At 47.9% G+C, this 16,182-nt stretch overlaps 2 protein-coding genes across 4 annotated transcripts in view; one reads left to right on the plus strand and one right to left on the minus strand.

Moving 5' to 3' along the window:
* LOC147305434 (uncharacterized) overlaps positions 1-16,182 on the minus strand; it is a 479,902-nt gene that overhangs the window by 308,848 nt on the left and 154,872 nt on the right. The window lies entirely within an intron of this gene.
* The window catches only part of lama5 (laminin, alpha 5), a 72,977-nt gene continuing 57,454 nt past the window's right edge, over positions 660-16,182 (plus strand). For all 3 annotated transcript variants that reach the window (XR_015126587.1, XM_086276860.1, XM_086276861.1), the window contains exons 1-2: positions 660-1,117; positions 5,580-5,732. Coding sequence is in view for 2 of the 3 variants with exons in the window: in XM_086276860.1 (XP_086132986.1) it covers positions 851-1,117; positions 5,580-5,732 (420 nt within the window). In the remaining variant the exon portion in view is untranslated. The remainder of the gene's footprint in view (positions 1,118-5,579; positions 5,733-16,182) is intronic.

Here is a 16,182-nt window from a genome sequence, read left to right on the forward strand (position 1 = left end):
AAGCTTCAGAGGTCCACAAGCACAGCTGCCTGCAGCTTTGACCTTTAACTAGGCTCCAGTGAACGGCCGCTCGCTCCGTTTTCAATCTGCGAATGGAGTTTGATCGGCGCTCATAAACAGATTTCAGCAACAGTTTTATTACCTGGGCAGGTAATTCCCTGGATCACGTGATGCAGCACACTGAGGAAAGACACTTTCTTCAAGTTCAAATTAAACTACTGCAAGTTAAAGTACTACACAGGTTAAAGTACTCCGTCTCCGAGGCTCCGTCTCTGAGGCCTGCGCAGGTGTCATTCTCCATCAGCTGTTTCCTGTGTTCTGGTTGAGGTTGCACCTTTCAGTCTTACTAAATCACGTGTCTGTTTTTACACAACAATCAGTATTTTAATCAAAGATGTTTCATGTACACTCAGATCTGGACTCTGATTCGTGCTGCTAAAACCAGACCTCAGACATCAAACAGGTACATGGTTTATCTAACAAGAACTCATAAATTCGAGTCTTCAGCCACTAAAATCAGCTTCAGTTGGCCGCAGGCCTACGAGGAAGCTCTGCGCCCTCCTCCTCCTCTGGGGCCGGGCCAGAGATGGGGGTAGGGGAGGGTGAGGAGAGAGAGAGGGAGGGAGGGGGAGGACTGAGTGTTCCTGCTGGAGCGACTCTCGGAGAGGACAGAAAGCTGTGCGCTCCGCTCCAGGACTCAGCGCCTCCTCTTCCTCTCTGCGGCTTTTTCACTTCACGCGCTCCGGTCCCGCAGAAGCTTTGACCCCCCCCCCCTCACAGCCTCGGTAACTTTCTAAGACTTCGCCACCCCGTCTCAAAGCTTGCTCCTGGAGTTTGTCGGGCAGGTGGGATGATAGTGAGCGGTCCTGCGCGGCTCTCGGAGCTGCTGTGGCTGCTTTTGGTGACCTGCTGCTGGCGCCTCGCCTCGGCCCAGGAGCTGCCCACCAACGGGGTGAACGGATACAGCCTCCACCCGCCCTACTTTAACCTGGCGGAGGGCACGAAGATCACCGCCACGGCGACCTGCGGGGAGGACGACACCGGCAGGAGCGTCCAGGACCTGTACTGCAAGCTGGTCGGGGGCCCGGTGTCCGGAGACCCGAGCCAGACCATCCAGGTGAGTCGCTGTGAGGTGTAGATCTGAAGCAGGTGCTCGTGGCGTCACTCTGAGTAGTTGCAGCACGCAGTGTGTGCGTATGTGTAATCATAAGGTATCGGCTTATGACTGAGTTTCTAAGCATCAGTGAGTGTAAGAGGGGAGAACCGTCCCGTGTAAGCGTGAGCAGCAGTCCCAGACTTCACCCGAGCTCACGTTTACTCTTTGTCTGTGTCAGCGGAGCTTTGCATGACTCACAGTTTAAAATAATCCTTCTTTATCTAAAACTGAGTCTGGTGGCAGCCCCTCACCCATCCTCTCAAGTTAGCTCCTCCCCTTTGCGGCCCCTCCACACTGAAGCCAAAAACCTTCTTTTAGCTGGTTTATCTTGTAATACAAAAATAGAGTAATAATAAGTAATAAACTGAGGACCTTTCACACTGACACATCAATCTCACACCAGCGGGTTCTGTAAGTTTAGCAGTGCGAAAATAATCAAATCCTGCAGTTTGTTCATGAATTACAGCGATTAGAGCAGCTGTAGGTGTTACAGGTTGTGGTATCAAGAAATTAGTTGGTTATATAAATATATGAGTATGCATAATAGTTATTCATAGATACCTACACCCTAAGTTCCTGTTATTCATCTGAAAGAAACAGAATGAGTGTGTCGTTACAATGGTAACGCCAGGAGAGGCAGTATTAGTTCTGTGTTACATTAATGTTGTGAGGAAGTGGAAGAAGAGTGTGTCCTGTAGGGGGCAGTAAGAAAATGGATACTCATGTTCTGTACCTGCACTGAAAAGAAGGTTCAGTAAACCAGTTGCAACGATACTTCATTGCAAGTCTCAGTTATTGTATTTTTATTTTTTGAAGATGCAACACAGGTACTGTGCTGCAGTGGTTTGTATCATATCTATCTAATAGACTCCAGTTTGTGCATGTAAATGGAGAGTCCTCTTCACACACTGAGGTTAATTATGGAGTTCCACAGGGTTCAGTGCTAGGACCAATTCTGTTTACATTATACATGCTTCCCTTAGGCAGCATCATTAGAAGACATAGCATACATTTACACTGCTATGCAGATGACACCCAGCTCTATCTGTGCATGAAGCCAGATAACACACACCAATGAGTTAAACTGCAGGAATGTCTTAAAGACATAAAGACCTGGATGGCCGCTAACTTTCTGCTTCTTAATTCAGATCAAACTGAGCTTATTGTACTCGGCCCTCCTCAGAAGGGGTTGTCTGATGGTTGGGGTCTGCCTCCATCATTGTAGGGTCTTTACCTTACAGTAGAAAGCACTTTAAGGAACTGAGGTGATTCATCCAGGACTTCATGGTCCATATTTCCAGTTGTTTTATTTTCAGATGTGTGACGTGTGAAGTTCTCATGGAAACACAAAAGCAGAACCTGGATTTTCATGTTTCTAAAGAATAAACTTCCATAAAAAAACCTGAAGTACAGAAATGAAGTAGCTGAGTTGTGGACGTGTCTCTGTAACCTGGTTCCTCTTCCTCGCTGAAGAGCAGAGGAGGTCGGCGGTGTGCACAAAGCTGCTGCCAGCTCGTTATGTCACGCTCGGCTTCGTTGGCTCTACTTCGCCCTTCTTCTGATTTAAGGAAGCAGAGAGGTGTGTGTGTGTGTGTGTGTGTGTGTGTGTGTGTGTGTGTGTGTGTGTGTGTGTGTGTGTGTGTGTGTGTGTGTGTGTGTGTGTGTGTGTGTGTTTTTCATCAGTGCAAAGGCTCATGAACAGCATCAGCAGGTTAACCATTACAGCAGCTCTGCGGGTGATAACCTGCACACTCACTGCCCTCTCTCTCCCACCTGTCCCTGCATTCCTCACAGTGACTGACCCTTGTCGTCCAATCAGAGCAGGCTCGCCCGCCATCTTACCGCGAGATTATCGAGTTTGGGGGGGAAAAATAAAAATCAGCTCACGTTGAGTTTGCAGAAGTCAGGAGTGATGGCTGTTAGGCTCAGACTGAAGTTCACAGAGATCAGAGGTGGAGATAAAGGTGGAGGATGAGGAGAAAGAATGAAAGCAGCAGAGCAGAGAAACCTGCAGCCTGAGGCACATTCCTCCGTGGGGGGCGGGGGGCACAGGAAGACCTCATTTTACAGTTTACTGCCTGAATTCAGCTGCTGTTTGTCCTCCTCCACACTGAGCGCACGCCCCAGTACTTATGCAGCTCGTCCTGATCCTCGGACACTGCTGCAGGAACAACGTTCCCCAAAAATGTGGTCAAGGGCTGCTGGCCTGAGAGGGCGGGGCCTCTAAGCCAGGTCGCTCCACTGTCTCTCACACACACACACACACACAATGTGTCCCGACAGCACGATGTGGGAGTGTTTTTATTCATTAAATGTGCAGGAGGTGTACGAGGCGGCGAGCACGCTCTAGTGAGCAGAGACGGAGACACAGCAGCGCTCAGTCAGAGACGTGTGAGGGGAGAAGTTTAGTGTTCAGGAAGAAAAGATGCTTAAACCTTACTTTGGGCCAAAGGGTCGGCAGGAGAGTGACTCCGTGCAGGTTTTCAGTTAGACAATGCGTGTTGGCAAAAAACAGATCACATCATTGTGCTCAGCTGAAGTTTCATGATTGATCCACAGCTCTCTGTGTCGCATCAGCAGCTGCTGGTTTTCTGGCTTCTAATGACAAATAAAGCCACGAGGCAGAGGCCGGCGTGTGAGCAGATCTGAGACCTGCAGCAGAGCGTGCTGTTGACCGAAAGCTAACGGCGCTCTGGTGTCACAGCTCAGCTCTAACAGCTCATCAAACAGTGGGGGATGGTTTGAGCCACAGAGACGTGACCTCTGACCTCAGGGACCTGCTGTGATAACGGCCCCTGACCTGGGTTTTTGTTCAGGTCGGCACTTGTTGAGTTTATGCTAATGCTTACTTTGGGCCAAACGGCCGAGCGGACCACCAGGACAGAAACGGGGACTCGAAGTGGGTGTCACGTCTGCAGCGGGCGTGTGCACTGTGGAGCTACCTGCAGCCGGCCCCCACCTAAACCCACCACCGTGCTGTATTAACCTTACATTATGCGTGCTTGGTCGTTGCTCCGGCTAATGGTGTGCTGGAAAGGCCCAAAATAATCCAGCAGGCAAAGCGTTTAGAACACGAGTTAATGCGCAAAACCTCCCAGAAACAGGAAATATGAATGAAAAGGAAAAACAGAATCACGGTTAAGGCTGCCACGATTAGTCGACTATCAGAATCAACGACTGATTTAATAGTCGACGCCTCGTTTGAAGCTTTGTAAGATCCCAAAAGTCGCAGGAATAAGTAGCAGGATTTAAGAGTGTAATAACGGACTGAAACAGAAGATGGCAGCACTGCATGTACAAGGATGCCGTTAAACCCCGAAGAAGAAGAAGAAGAAGCTGTGTCCGGTATCGTAGCTGTGTCCAAATTCAGGAACCGCATCCTCCTGAGGCCGCATTTGTAGGCCGACTACGTTACAGCGACACGACGAAGACGGTCCATTCGAATTCGAAGACTCCGACAAATGCGGTCTTTATTTCCCCAGATTTGAAGGATGGGTCGGGTGTATACTTCGAGGCCCAACCTATCCCAGAATTCATAGCGCAGCCCAGCTCAGTTGTCAACAATGGCGGTAGCTAGTTAGTTTTAATATTACTCTTATTATTCTTTCTGGGTCACAAAATAAACGTTTAACATATTTTCAGGCAGGAATGTAGCTGTGTAAACCTCAAATATCTGCTCAGTTTATCAGGACACCGCATATTTTCAAAAGCGCTCCGACATTTTCGGAGACGTCTGTTACCCACTAGCTCGATAGCTAGCCGGGGGCTAGGCTAACTAGAGCCGTGAGAACACCGGACTCCCCGCAAATCGTTTTCAAGCCCACCGCCGTCTTTCGCGACTCAGGTTAAACATATAAGTCACTTAGATAACTTAAAAATGTTGTTTGGCTTTTTAGTATTTTATTTGTTCCTGAGTAAATCGGTTTGGCTGAGATTAAAGTTATAGTTTTTACACAGCTGAATAAACATCAAGCAGACAGCTGATTATCAGAAGTGTGAGATGCTCGAGAATATACTCCGGTGTCCTGTTATATTTTAGATAGCAAGGAGTTTATTAAACTTCACCGAAACAATTGCAAATTTCATTAAAAGTTTAATAAACTATCATCTTGTCTTTATTTTTAGTTAGCACAGACCTGAAACACTTAAAGCTGTAAGCTAATGATAGTTATATAAGAGCAGATGCTGCTGGTGCAATAAGCTGTAGTTTTACGTCTAATGGATGATGATCTGATTAGTCGACTATCAGAATAATCGTTTGTGGCAGCTCTATGTCACGGTGCTGTTCTGGAGCAGCCGTGACCCCACCATGAGGAACGCTGCTGTCCTGTCATCAGCCGAAGAGGCGCTTTGAGACGCTTCATGGGCAGATGTTCCCCAAACAGCTGGTGTAACAGGATGATTGATTTCTGTTTCTTCTCAGGGGCAGTACTGCGACATCTGCAGCCAGGGCCACAGCGACCGCGCCCATCCCATCACCAACGCCATCGACGGGACGGAGCGATGGTGGCAGAGCCCGCCGCTGTCCCGCAGCACTGAGTTCAACGAGGTGAACGTCACGCTGGACCTCGGACAGGTAGGTCTGCTCCCTGTGTCGGCTGCTCTCCTTCTTCTTCTGTGGTGCCGAACGTTTCCAGAGCTCTGTCCTCTGTCCTCAGGAGAGCTGCAACGTTTCAGTTCCCGCGGGAATTTTGAGTAGCGTGTGGGGTTAGGATGGATCAGATTGTGAGATTATTCCAAAGTGGTTTTTAAAAGTCTGTCTGAGCTTGTTGGAGCGATGCAGGAATGACATATTTGATCTGTACCGTTTCAACATCTTCGACGATCATTTGAAATCATCTGAATGAACGACAGAAAGAGAAGGACAGAGGGAGGCGGCGGCGCCCCATATCGATGTGGAGGGTTTGTAGAAGTCACCTTCTACCTGCAAACATTAATCATCCTCACACAGGAAGGTTTTGTGACTTCGCTGCCATCTTGGCTCAGTGTGAACTGAGGATGGCGCTCTAAAATGAGCTGAGGAGCGTCATCGTGCTACCGTTTTTATAGACAAAGACATTTGAACATAAGACAACAAAAGGAGGGTCAAACAAAAAGAAAGGAGGGGACTGACATACACAAGGTCACAACTCAGACTCGTGTTATTACCACACGGCTTCAGACTGAGGACAGTCTCAAGTCGCTCCTGCCTCGCTGCTTTAATTCAAACAAAGTGAATTGTGGGTAGTTGTGTTCAGTGTTATTAGCAAAGCAGAAGTCCACATCAAAGATGATTAAAAGTGTGATTAAATCCACACTCCTGTAGAGCTGTAAACAAATGAACTTCATCATTTCAGCTTCTGTTCAGTTTAAATATTTTACCGACTCATGTCTGAAAAAGGTCATAAAAACATAAAAAGTGTGATTCTGATGTTTGGGTGCTGCGCAGCCTGTTTGTGCTGGTTTTCCTTCCTTCGTTGTCTTTATGTCTCAGCGTGTTTTTGCATGTGACACGTCTGTTAATGACAAACGTACGAACAAACCACTGAAACCTGCAGCTCTTATGTTTAGTCGGGAGGTGATTCTGGCCGCGGATCGGCGGTGTTTGCTGGGAGAGCGAGCGGAGGGGGAGGGACTTCAGGTTCTACTTTTGTCCTGAAAGAACGTAGGTGGGCGCTGTGTGTGTGTCTGTGTGTGTGTGCCCATCTAACCCCCCACCTGAATAAAGGAGAGAGGAATGTGAGGCAGCCTGTCTGAACCCGCAGAGCTGCCTCTCCTCTGTGTGTGTGTGTGTGTGTGTGTGTGTGTGTGTGTGTGTGTGTGTGTGTGTGTGTGTGTGTGTGTGTGTGTTCAGTGAAATGGTGAAATCCTGATCTCGAGCTCCATGCAGGCAGAAATGTATACGGTCACATCTTCCTCCTTCACTTCTCTCTCTCACATAGCCCAGACTCCTGTTATCTCTGCTTCCCTATCTTTTGTATTCTGCTCTTCCTCCTCGTTGACACCCTCCTCTTCCTCCTTATCTCTCCCTCTAATAGAGAAACCAGACTCTGGCGGTCCTACCAGGGCTGCCAGACATGTATTGCAGACCATCGTCTACATGTTGTAGCTGTCACAGTGATGCTGCTATAGAAACAGGTAGAAAGAGCCCGGCTGCTCATCAGCTTGTTACCTGTTGGAGTTCAGGCTCTGGCTGCTGGACTGGAGTCTGCTCAGCTTTAACATCACTCTGGGTTCTTGGCTAGCTTAGTGTTAGCATGCTGTCTGTACAGATGTTAGCAGTGTAATACAGATGTTTGTGTCCTGGATGCAGTTTGCACTTCACCGCTGCGCTCTTGTCCTGTTATTGTCCCTGTTCAATAAAAATAAAAGTAATGTCCATATCTGCACTGTTTGAAAACTGTATCACTGTACACGCCAACATTTTCCTCCTGGCACTACAATCAGCTGACTGAAAACACGTGGATGTTCGTAGCTCTCTGTCGTAAGACGGGGACGTTTTCGTCACTCCACCGGGCGGTTGGGTGGGCCGGCAGCGGGGACCCCGACTTTGTGAACACTATAACTTGAGAACAGCAATGTAGGATTTTGAAGTTGATACCATAGGTGCACGTACTGAAAATCTCGGGTGGATTTGACCTCATGACCTTAGCTCATGTTTAAGTCGAGTTTCCTGAAGATGTGGTCCCTCAAAATGGAAGTTACTGATTATTTTCACACTAATATACTGACGGGCGTCGCCCTCAGCCCGGCGTGCAGGTAACTGAGAGACCTTTGTAACACGAGTCACAACATAATTGTAACTGTAATGTAATTACTGGTATATCCCTGTGTTATGGAAAATGAAAACACCACGTCCACAGAAAGCCAACAGGTTTCACTCGGTGCTGTAAAGGAGGAAAAAGAGAAGGATGATCATAAATACTCAGGTTTAAGGCCTTCCTGTCATATCTGTAACACATGAATCCACCTCTGTGCATGTCTCAGGCTGAGGAGGAGGAGGAGATGAAGAGCACTGACAGCTACTCGATGAACTGTAGGAAGAATGTGATTCACTGCATGAGCTCATACTTCACCATCAGTCACAGCTGTCTGTGTTTTGTACACAGTGGGATGTTACAGTGTACAGTCACTCTGGACAGGTGTGTGTGTCTGCGTGCGTGTGCGTGCGTGCGCGCGTGCGTGCGCGCGTGTCTTCATTCCTCGTATGTGTGGCAGTGGAATGTTTATTACAGGTAAAAACAGGAAGATGGAAAAAACCTAATAATAGACCCATGAATACAGTTTGAAATAAAACTCCCAGAGAGGGAGGAGGAGGAGGAAAGGAGGTGAAAATGGAGGTTAACAGGATGAAGGAGGTGAAGGCATAGAAAGAGGAGGAGATGGCAGAGGAAGGAGCTCGAGTGTTTCGATAAACTGTGATTAGAGTATAATACTGTGCGTGTGTGCGCGTCTGCGTCTGCATGCATGTGTGTGTGTGTGCGCGTCTGCGTCTGCATGCATGTGTGTGTGTGTGTGCGTGCGTGTGTGCGCGTCTGCATGCATGTGTGTGTGTGTGTGTGTGCGTGCGTGTGTGCGCGTCTGCGTCTGCATGCATGTGTGTGTGTGTGTGTGCGTGCGTGTGTGCGCGTCTGCGTCTGCATGCATGTGTGTGTGTGCGTGCGTGTGTGCGCGTCTGCGTCTGCATGCATGTGTGTGTGTGTGTGTGCGCGTGCATGTGTGTGTGTGTGTGTGTGTGTGTGCGCGCCTTCTTCAGGTGCGCTCAGGGTCCTGCAGAGCTTCAGGCGGCATCTGCGCTCACAGGCCGTCCTCACAGAAAACTGCGTCTCCACAACATTCAAACATCTCCAACGTGTCATACATGACACACACACAGCGCAGAGCCGGACACGCTGTTCATGGCAGTGTGAGGTCATGTGACAGGACGCCGCCTGAGCTGAACTGATTGTTCTTTCATGAGCTGAGGGACTTGATCCTTGACAGCCTGGCTGCAAATGTAGTAGATCGAACATGAGGAAGGACAGGTTTCCCACACACACACACACACGCGCGCGCGCACACTCACACTCACTCACACACACACATACTCACACACATACTCACACACTCACACACACACACACACACACACACACACACACACACACACATACTCACACACACACACACACTCACACACATACTCACACACTCACTCACTCACACACATACTCACTCACACACACACACATACTCTCTCACACACACACTCGCACACACACACACATACTCACACACACACACACACATACTCTCTCACACACTCACACACATACTCACTCACTCACACACTCACTCACTCACTCACACACACACACATACTCACACACACACTCACACACACACACACACACACATACTCACTCACTCACACACACACACACTCGCACACACACACACATACTCGCACACACACACACACACACACACACACACACTCACACACATACACACTCACACACATACTCACTCACACACATACTCACTCACTCACACACATACTCACTCACTCACACACATACTCACTCACACACACACATACTCACTCACTCACACACATACTCACTCACTCACACACATACTCACTCACACACATACTCACTCACACACACACACACTCGCACACACACACACATACTCACACACACACACACACTCGCACACACACACACATACTCGCACACACACACACACACACACACACACTCACACACACACTCACACACACACACACACACACATACTCACTCACTCACACTCGCACACACACACACATACTCACTCACTCACACACTCACACACACACATACTCACTCACTCACTCACTCACACACACACATACTCACACACACACATACTCACTCACTCACTCACACACACACACACTCACACACACACACACACACACACACACACACACTCACACACACACACACACACACACATACTCACACACACACACTCCATTGTTCCTGAGTGTAGCAGCAGCACAGTGCCAGCTGCAGCTCCTTCTTTTCTTCCTGCTATTGATGTGGTTTGGACATCACGGTGCCAGCAGGCTCACCGAGTGTTTGGAAAACCCCCAAAACTTTGCACACACCAACGTGACGGTTATCATTAACGTACACACACACACACACACTCAGTGCTACCTGTAAACGTGGGGCCCAGCCTGCACATTTAAAACCGTCTGAAGTATGTTTACCTTTTATCTGAAGGCAGGCGTGCACGGATGGCCGCGCACAGACACCGTAAACTCTCTAACAATAAAGTGTCATGTGACCTAGCAGAGAGCCAGCCAGCAGCAGGAAGTCGCTTTAACGACCAGCGGAGTGCACCGAGGTCATACTTAAATCTTATTTTTGTAAGTTTGAATAAACTGTTGGACTTTTATACTGGAACATTTGAACAGGAAGTTTGCAGCACTGCTGAAAACAGAGCTGCGGGTCAGCAGTAGTGAACACGCTCAGACAACGTGCTGCGTGAGTGCTGCTGTGTACCTGTGCAGGTGTAATGTAGACATGAGATTCACCTTATTGAAGCTCATTTGGCCGCCAACATCAACACGGCCTGATAAACTCTGCACGCTGCCTCCATCACATCAGCTCCGTCAGTTTCCCTCTCTCATTCCTATTAAGGTCACAGTCCTCCCTCCTCCTCCTCATTTTCCTGCTCACTACACAAAGTGAATGACAGAAAAATGTGCGCTGTGTGTCAGCGTCTGTGTGCGCTTCAGGGGCGGTGCTTCACCCCGAGCGCGACGGACAAAAGAGGAAAACAGGAAGACGAAGCCTGATGAGCACGCGGTGACAGAAATAAGAGGACGTAGCGGCGGAGGCCGGAAGAATGATTCCGACTGTTGGAGCTCAAAGCGAACGCTACGAGGGAAGCAGGATCTGATCTAAGACACATAAAGAAGGCCTCTGTGCAGCGGCGTGACTCACTGTGGAGACGCCACCGCAGCCCAGCAGAGCGCCGACGACAGCACAGAAATCAAAGCTCTGCACGCAGCTCAGACCTGCGAGGGAGAGAGCAGTCTGTGCTGCTTTATACACTGAAGAAGAACTAAAGCGAGGCTCGGGCCGACCGTTTCCCAGCCTCTCACCCCGTTTCATCATTTCCTGCTCTGCGTGTAATCTGGCGCAGGTCGAAGGTTCAGCTTCCTTCTGCTTTGACCTCTGACCCCAAACGCACAGAAACATGTCCGCCGTACCTGCTCCCTCAGCTTCCTCTGGTCTCCGCTCCCAGAACGTGAAGACGACGTGAAGATGGTTTTTCGTGGGAGCCGATACCTGCCGACTCAGGTGTGAACGTGAGGACAGCGTCTAAACCACGATCTCTGGTTTTGTGGGGATTTCTCGGGCCGTGCTCTGACTAAAGTTTTGTTTCAATGACTCCTCTCAGGACTTTGTTATTGATGCAGAAGAAGAAGGATCGACACAGACACGTGTGTTGCAGGTTGAATGTGCCGTGAAAATAAAGATATGTTAATAGTTGTTTAAACGAGTCCCTAACCTGCTCAACAGCACCTGAAACCACAACGGCCTGAATCTGTTTCCAGCTTGTTCTTATTACTGACCATCAGGTCGTGCTCAGCTGATCGAGAACCTCAAAAATCGACTCAATGATGAAAATTGTTTATCACAGCTTTTTTTGGGCAGTTTGGGAGTGAAATATTGGCTGACCTTGGCTATTTGCAGATCTTTATGGGTAAATGAAAATTTAAAAAGTAAAGAAGAGACGGAAAAAAAACCATCCACGTTATCATTGATGTTGCATAGTTTGTCCACCAGAGGGCGCTCTGCAGCGTCGCTGTCAGCTGATCCCAGGGAACGTAAACGAGTAACCCACGACTGTCACTTGATGTTTAGGTTTCGTGTGTTGGATAACATGATCCATGCGCGTCTTCAGTGAACGAGCTTCAGCTTCGATTCCAGAAATCGGAAAAGTCCAATTTTGGGGGAATGAGCCCTCTGCGATCTGAGCATCCATTCAGCTCCCTCTCTTTGTCTCGCAGTATTTGCTCGCCCTCGTGACCTTCCTTTGATGCCGCAGTGGTGCCGGCCTTCCCGGCGACTCTGCATTCACAGAACCCCTCAATGGGCCTTTTATGGCACCATTGTGTCAGCTGGAGTGTTTGAGCCATTCACAAAGAGCTGGAGAGCAAACATGAGGCAAACAGCTGGATGTGAGTGTCAGAGTCTTCAGACAGGCGGGGGAATGGGATTAACGGGACATTCATTAAAAAGATTAGATGAGTTAATGGGGTTTGTTTGTGATAGATTAACTTCTCTTCCTGTGGTTTATTTACTCATCGGCTGGTTTCTCTGTCCCCCGGATCAGGGTGAAACAGCAGACCCCTCAAAGGGCTTTTAGCCACGCCCCTTCACAAACTTTGTCTTTCAGCACATTTCTAATTCAGGCAGCGGGACAGAGACTTTAGTTTAGCTGCTGAATTAGAAGGCACCAAGAAACTGCACCAAGAAAATATCACAGCCATCAAAAATATGAAATTATTTCTAATTTCAGGAGCTAAACTCTGTAGTTCCTCTGCCGTCCAGCAGAGGCAGTGGTGAGTCAGTCTCCATAGCCTGATGTACAGACTGTTCATGACACCTGTACAGGGGGAGGACGTTTCTATAACTCACCTGTTTGCATGATTAGGGGCGGGGTTTTGTTTTGTTTGTACACAAATAGAATCAACAACACCAACAATAATAATAATGTAAAGTTTAAATGTCACCTCCCCTATAACATCAACAGGTTAGCAGCACGGACGCACAAGTTACATACAATCATTTACAATATAATAAATATACTGTTAGAAATTAAAAGTATTGAGTGCAGCGATGGACTGAAGCTGCTGGTAGTCCAATAAACAGGTCCTCTGTATTTAAGAATGTCAGAGTGCAGTTGGTAAATCACTAATCACATATACACACTTATACATACAGAGATGTGTATTATATATTCACATTAACAAGATTCAGGGTTTTCTAAAAAAGAGGAGCAGATGAAGAAAGTCTGTTTGAGAAATAGAAAAATTTATTTTGAATTAATGAAATTCTATGAAGATATGATTGACATGTAGCAGCCCACACACTAGTACTAGACATTATGTGTGGATAAATGAAAAATTAATGTAATATCAACATACAGGGACAATTTATAGAATGCCGAGCTCTGCTCAGAATATCGACTTCATCGACTTTCTGCAGACAAATTCAGGATTTTGTGAAATATAATATATGAATATAAAGTGACAGTTTGTTAGCATAACTCTTCTTTTGCTTCTCTTATAAGGTCATCAGAGTGAGATAAGTGTCAGCTGCAAACATCAGAGGGAGTACATTTTTACACACAGTTTCAAAATCATGAATGTAAATTAAAAATAAGAGCGGGCCTAAAACCCCACACACAAGCTCCCTTTGAATTCTGGTTATTAACAATGACCCGTTTTTCTCTTATTGTTATCTAATATTTCCAGTTCCAATTTTATTTAATTTTGTTAAAAGCATTTTAAACTGAACTGTGTCAAACACCTTTGACAAATCTAGGAACAAACTAAGGGAATATGTTTATCATCCAACCCTGTAGAAAGGCCCGCTCTGAAGACATTTTTTCTATAAATCCAGAACAGTGATTATACGATATTATTATCAGACAGATGTTTTCAAATTCTTAGTACTTTGGAAGAAAACAGGTGAGAGGCCGACAGTTAAAGAAACTAGATTTGAATAAAGGACTGTTCTTTTTAAACCTTGTTTTTAAACACAACACGTGTAAAGGGTTCAGTGATAACAGGAGCGACTTGTCTCGCCGTGGTCAGCGGCGTGGTCAACATTTTTAGTGTTATTTGAAAAACCTCTGTAGGAGCTGGAGGGTCAACCACACCTGAACAAGCACAACTGTGGTAAGTGTGGCCTCTGTGACTGACGGGTGGATGCTGACAGGTGGATGCTGACAGGTGGATGCTGAAAAGTGGATGCTGACACACGTGGATGCTGACAGGTGGATGCTGACAGGTGGATGCTGAAAAGTGGATGCTGACACAGGTGCATTCTGACACAGGTGGATGCTGACACAGGTGGATGCTGACACAGGTGGATGCTGACAGGTAGATTCTGACAGGTGGATGCTGACAGGTAGATTCTGACAGGTGGATGCTGACAGGTAGATTCTGACAGGTGGATGCTGACACACGTGGATGCTGACACACGTGGATGCTGACACACGTGGATGCTGACACAGGTGGATGCTGACACACGTGGATGCTGACAGGTAGATTCTGACAGGTGGATGCTGACACACGTGGATGCTGACACACGTGGATGCTGACAGGTGGATGCTGACAGGTGGATGCTGACACAGGTGGCTGTAGCTGCTAGCTTCAGCTGAGCTCCACCTCTGGACTGCATTTGGGCTGCTGGAGCCTTCAGGATCATTTAGTGACCAATCATACGTTTGCTATGAGGTGAGATGTGGGCGTGGCCTTCAAAGCACGAGCATCGGGGTTTCCTGTGTCTCTGACAGAAGGTCGGGTTTCAGAGTCCAGCTCCACGCTGCAGGAGGAGGAAGAGCGAGTTCGGCTCGACAGAAGGTTTTTTGTGCGCCATCCTCGTCCTCCTGAAGGACGCCACAGACTGCGAGCTGTGTTCTTCCTGCTCGGCCGGCCCAGGCTAAGAATAGTCTGATGCTAATGTCCTGCTGCTGGTGCACAATGAGCTCCTTCAGAGAGACAGAAGAACCAGATTTAACTCTGGTGTTTACTGTGAAACCCTCGGTCACTTATTCTCACTCGCCTCCTCTAAATCTGCTCAGGATATTTTGAACACGTCCCACTCACTGCTGAATTTAACTAGCCGTTATTTTTCACCTCTGCGGCTCCTCCACACTGACCTCCTCTCCACCGCTTCCTGTTGTCCATCCTCCGTCAGTTACGCTGACAGGTGCAGTAATGTGAAGGGGGCAAAGCCACGTGTGTGACTTAGTTTGAGCGCCCTTCTTGTCTTATCTCTGCCTTCAAACGTTGATCCTGCAGGTCTGGAAGGACGGCGTTGGAGGAACACTCAGCAGCCCATCAATCATCTTCATTTATCAGAGTTTTCCATGAATGGAGGGATGAAGGAGGGCAAATACACACTAAGAAACTTGGGCAGGGAGGCAACGGCAGCTCAGAGGAGAGGGAGGGGCTAATGTGACGGTAAATATCGGCCTATCGTTGTTTGAGTTTCTTGTTTTTCAGCCGGGGCTGAAACGAAGGAGAGAGAGGGCGTGGACTTTAGAGGGCACGAGGTCACGCTGTGTGTATTTGTCGTGTTCAGCAACGGAAGCACGTACAGGTCTTTGTTTACACACTGCACAATCTCAGGTTTTTATTTTATTTTGACCTCCTGCTCACGACCTGTGACGTATCCAGAGTATCGGCAGACACGCCTCCTCTATATGTCCCAACGCTGAGGTCATGGAAAATAAAAAAAGCCATGTGGAAGGAGAAGTTTGTCTTCTTCTTAAAGGAAGAGTGTAGTGTGTGTGTGTGTGTGTGTCTGTGTGTGTGTGTCCAGCTGAAGGCTAATGATAGCAACATGCTAATGCAGAATAGAATGGGTGGGAGTGATCACAGGTGTAAAACGCCATCACACCTGGCCCTGTGGTGCAGGTTGGTGGGTAGGAGTCTGTCGCGTGTAGCTCATAGTTCGCCGTCGGTGCCGGGCTTGCAGGACAAAGCGTGAGGAAGAGGAGGAGGAAGGCTCAACAGCTCTTAGTTTTTGTTCACAGAGGCTGACGATTACTGCAGGTGTTCTCACATCAAACACATCTGGACACATCTGTTCTCAGCCTGCTGTCTGAGCAGCCCGACGTAGACTTATACTGGTTTGTGCTGCCATTTAACTGGGACCATTTTCTCTGTTTTCCTGGAGAGCTGGAATGAGATTGGTCAGGGTGTGGAAGCTGAAGAAGAGGGAGGAGGTGTGGGAGTGTTTTCTCAGAGTTGGGTCATAAAGAGG

This window comes from Aulonocara sp. 'chitande type north' Nkhata Bay, linkage group LG20 (assembly GCF_057382095.1).
Source record: "Aulonocara sp. 'chitande type north' Nkhata Bay isolate Kocher_YH1m ecotype deep benthic linkage group LG20, A_spYH_male_GT1.1, whole genome shotgun sequence".
Lineage (NCBI taxonomy): Eukaryota > Metazoa > Chordata > Actinopteri > Cichliformes > Cichlidae > Aulonocara > Aulonocara sp. 'chitande type north' Nkhata Bay.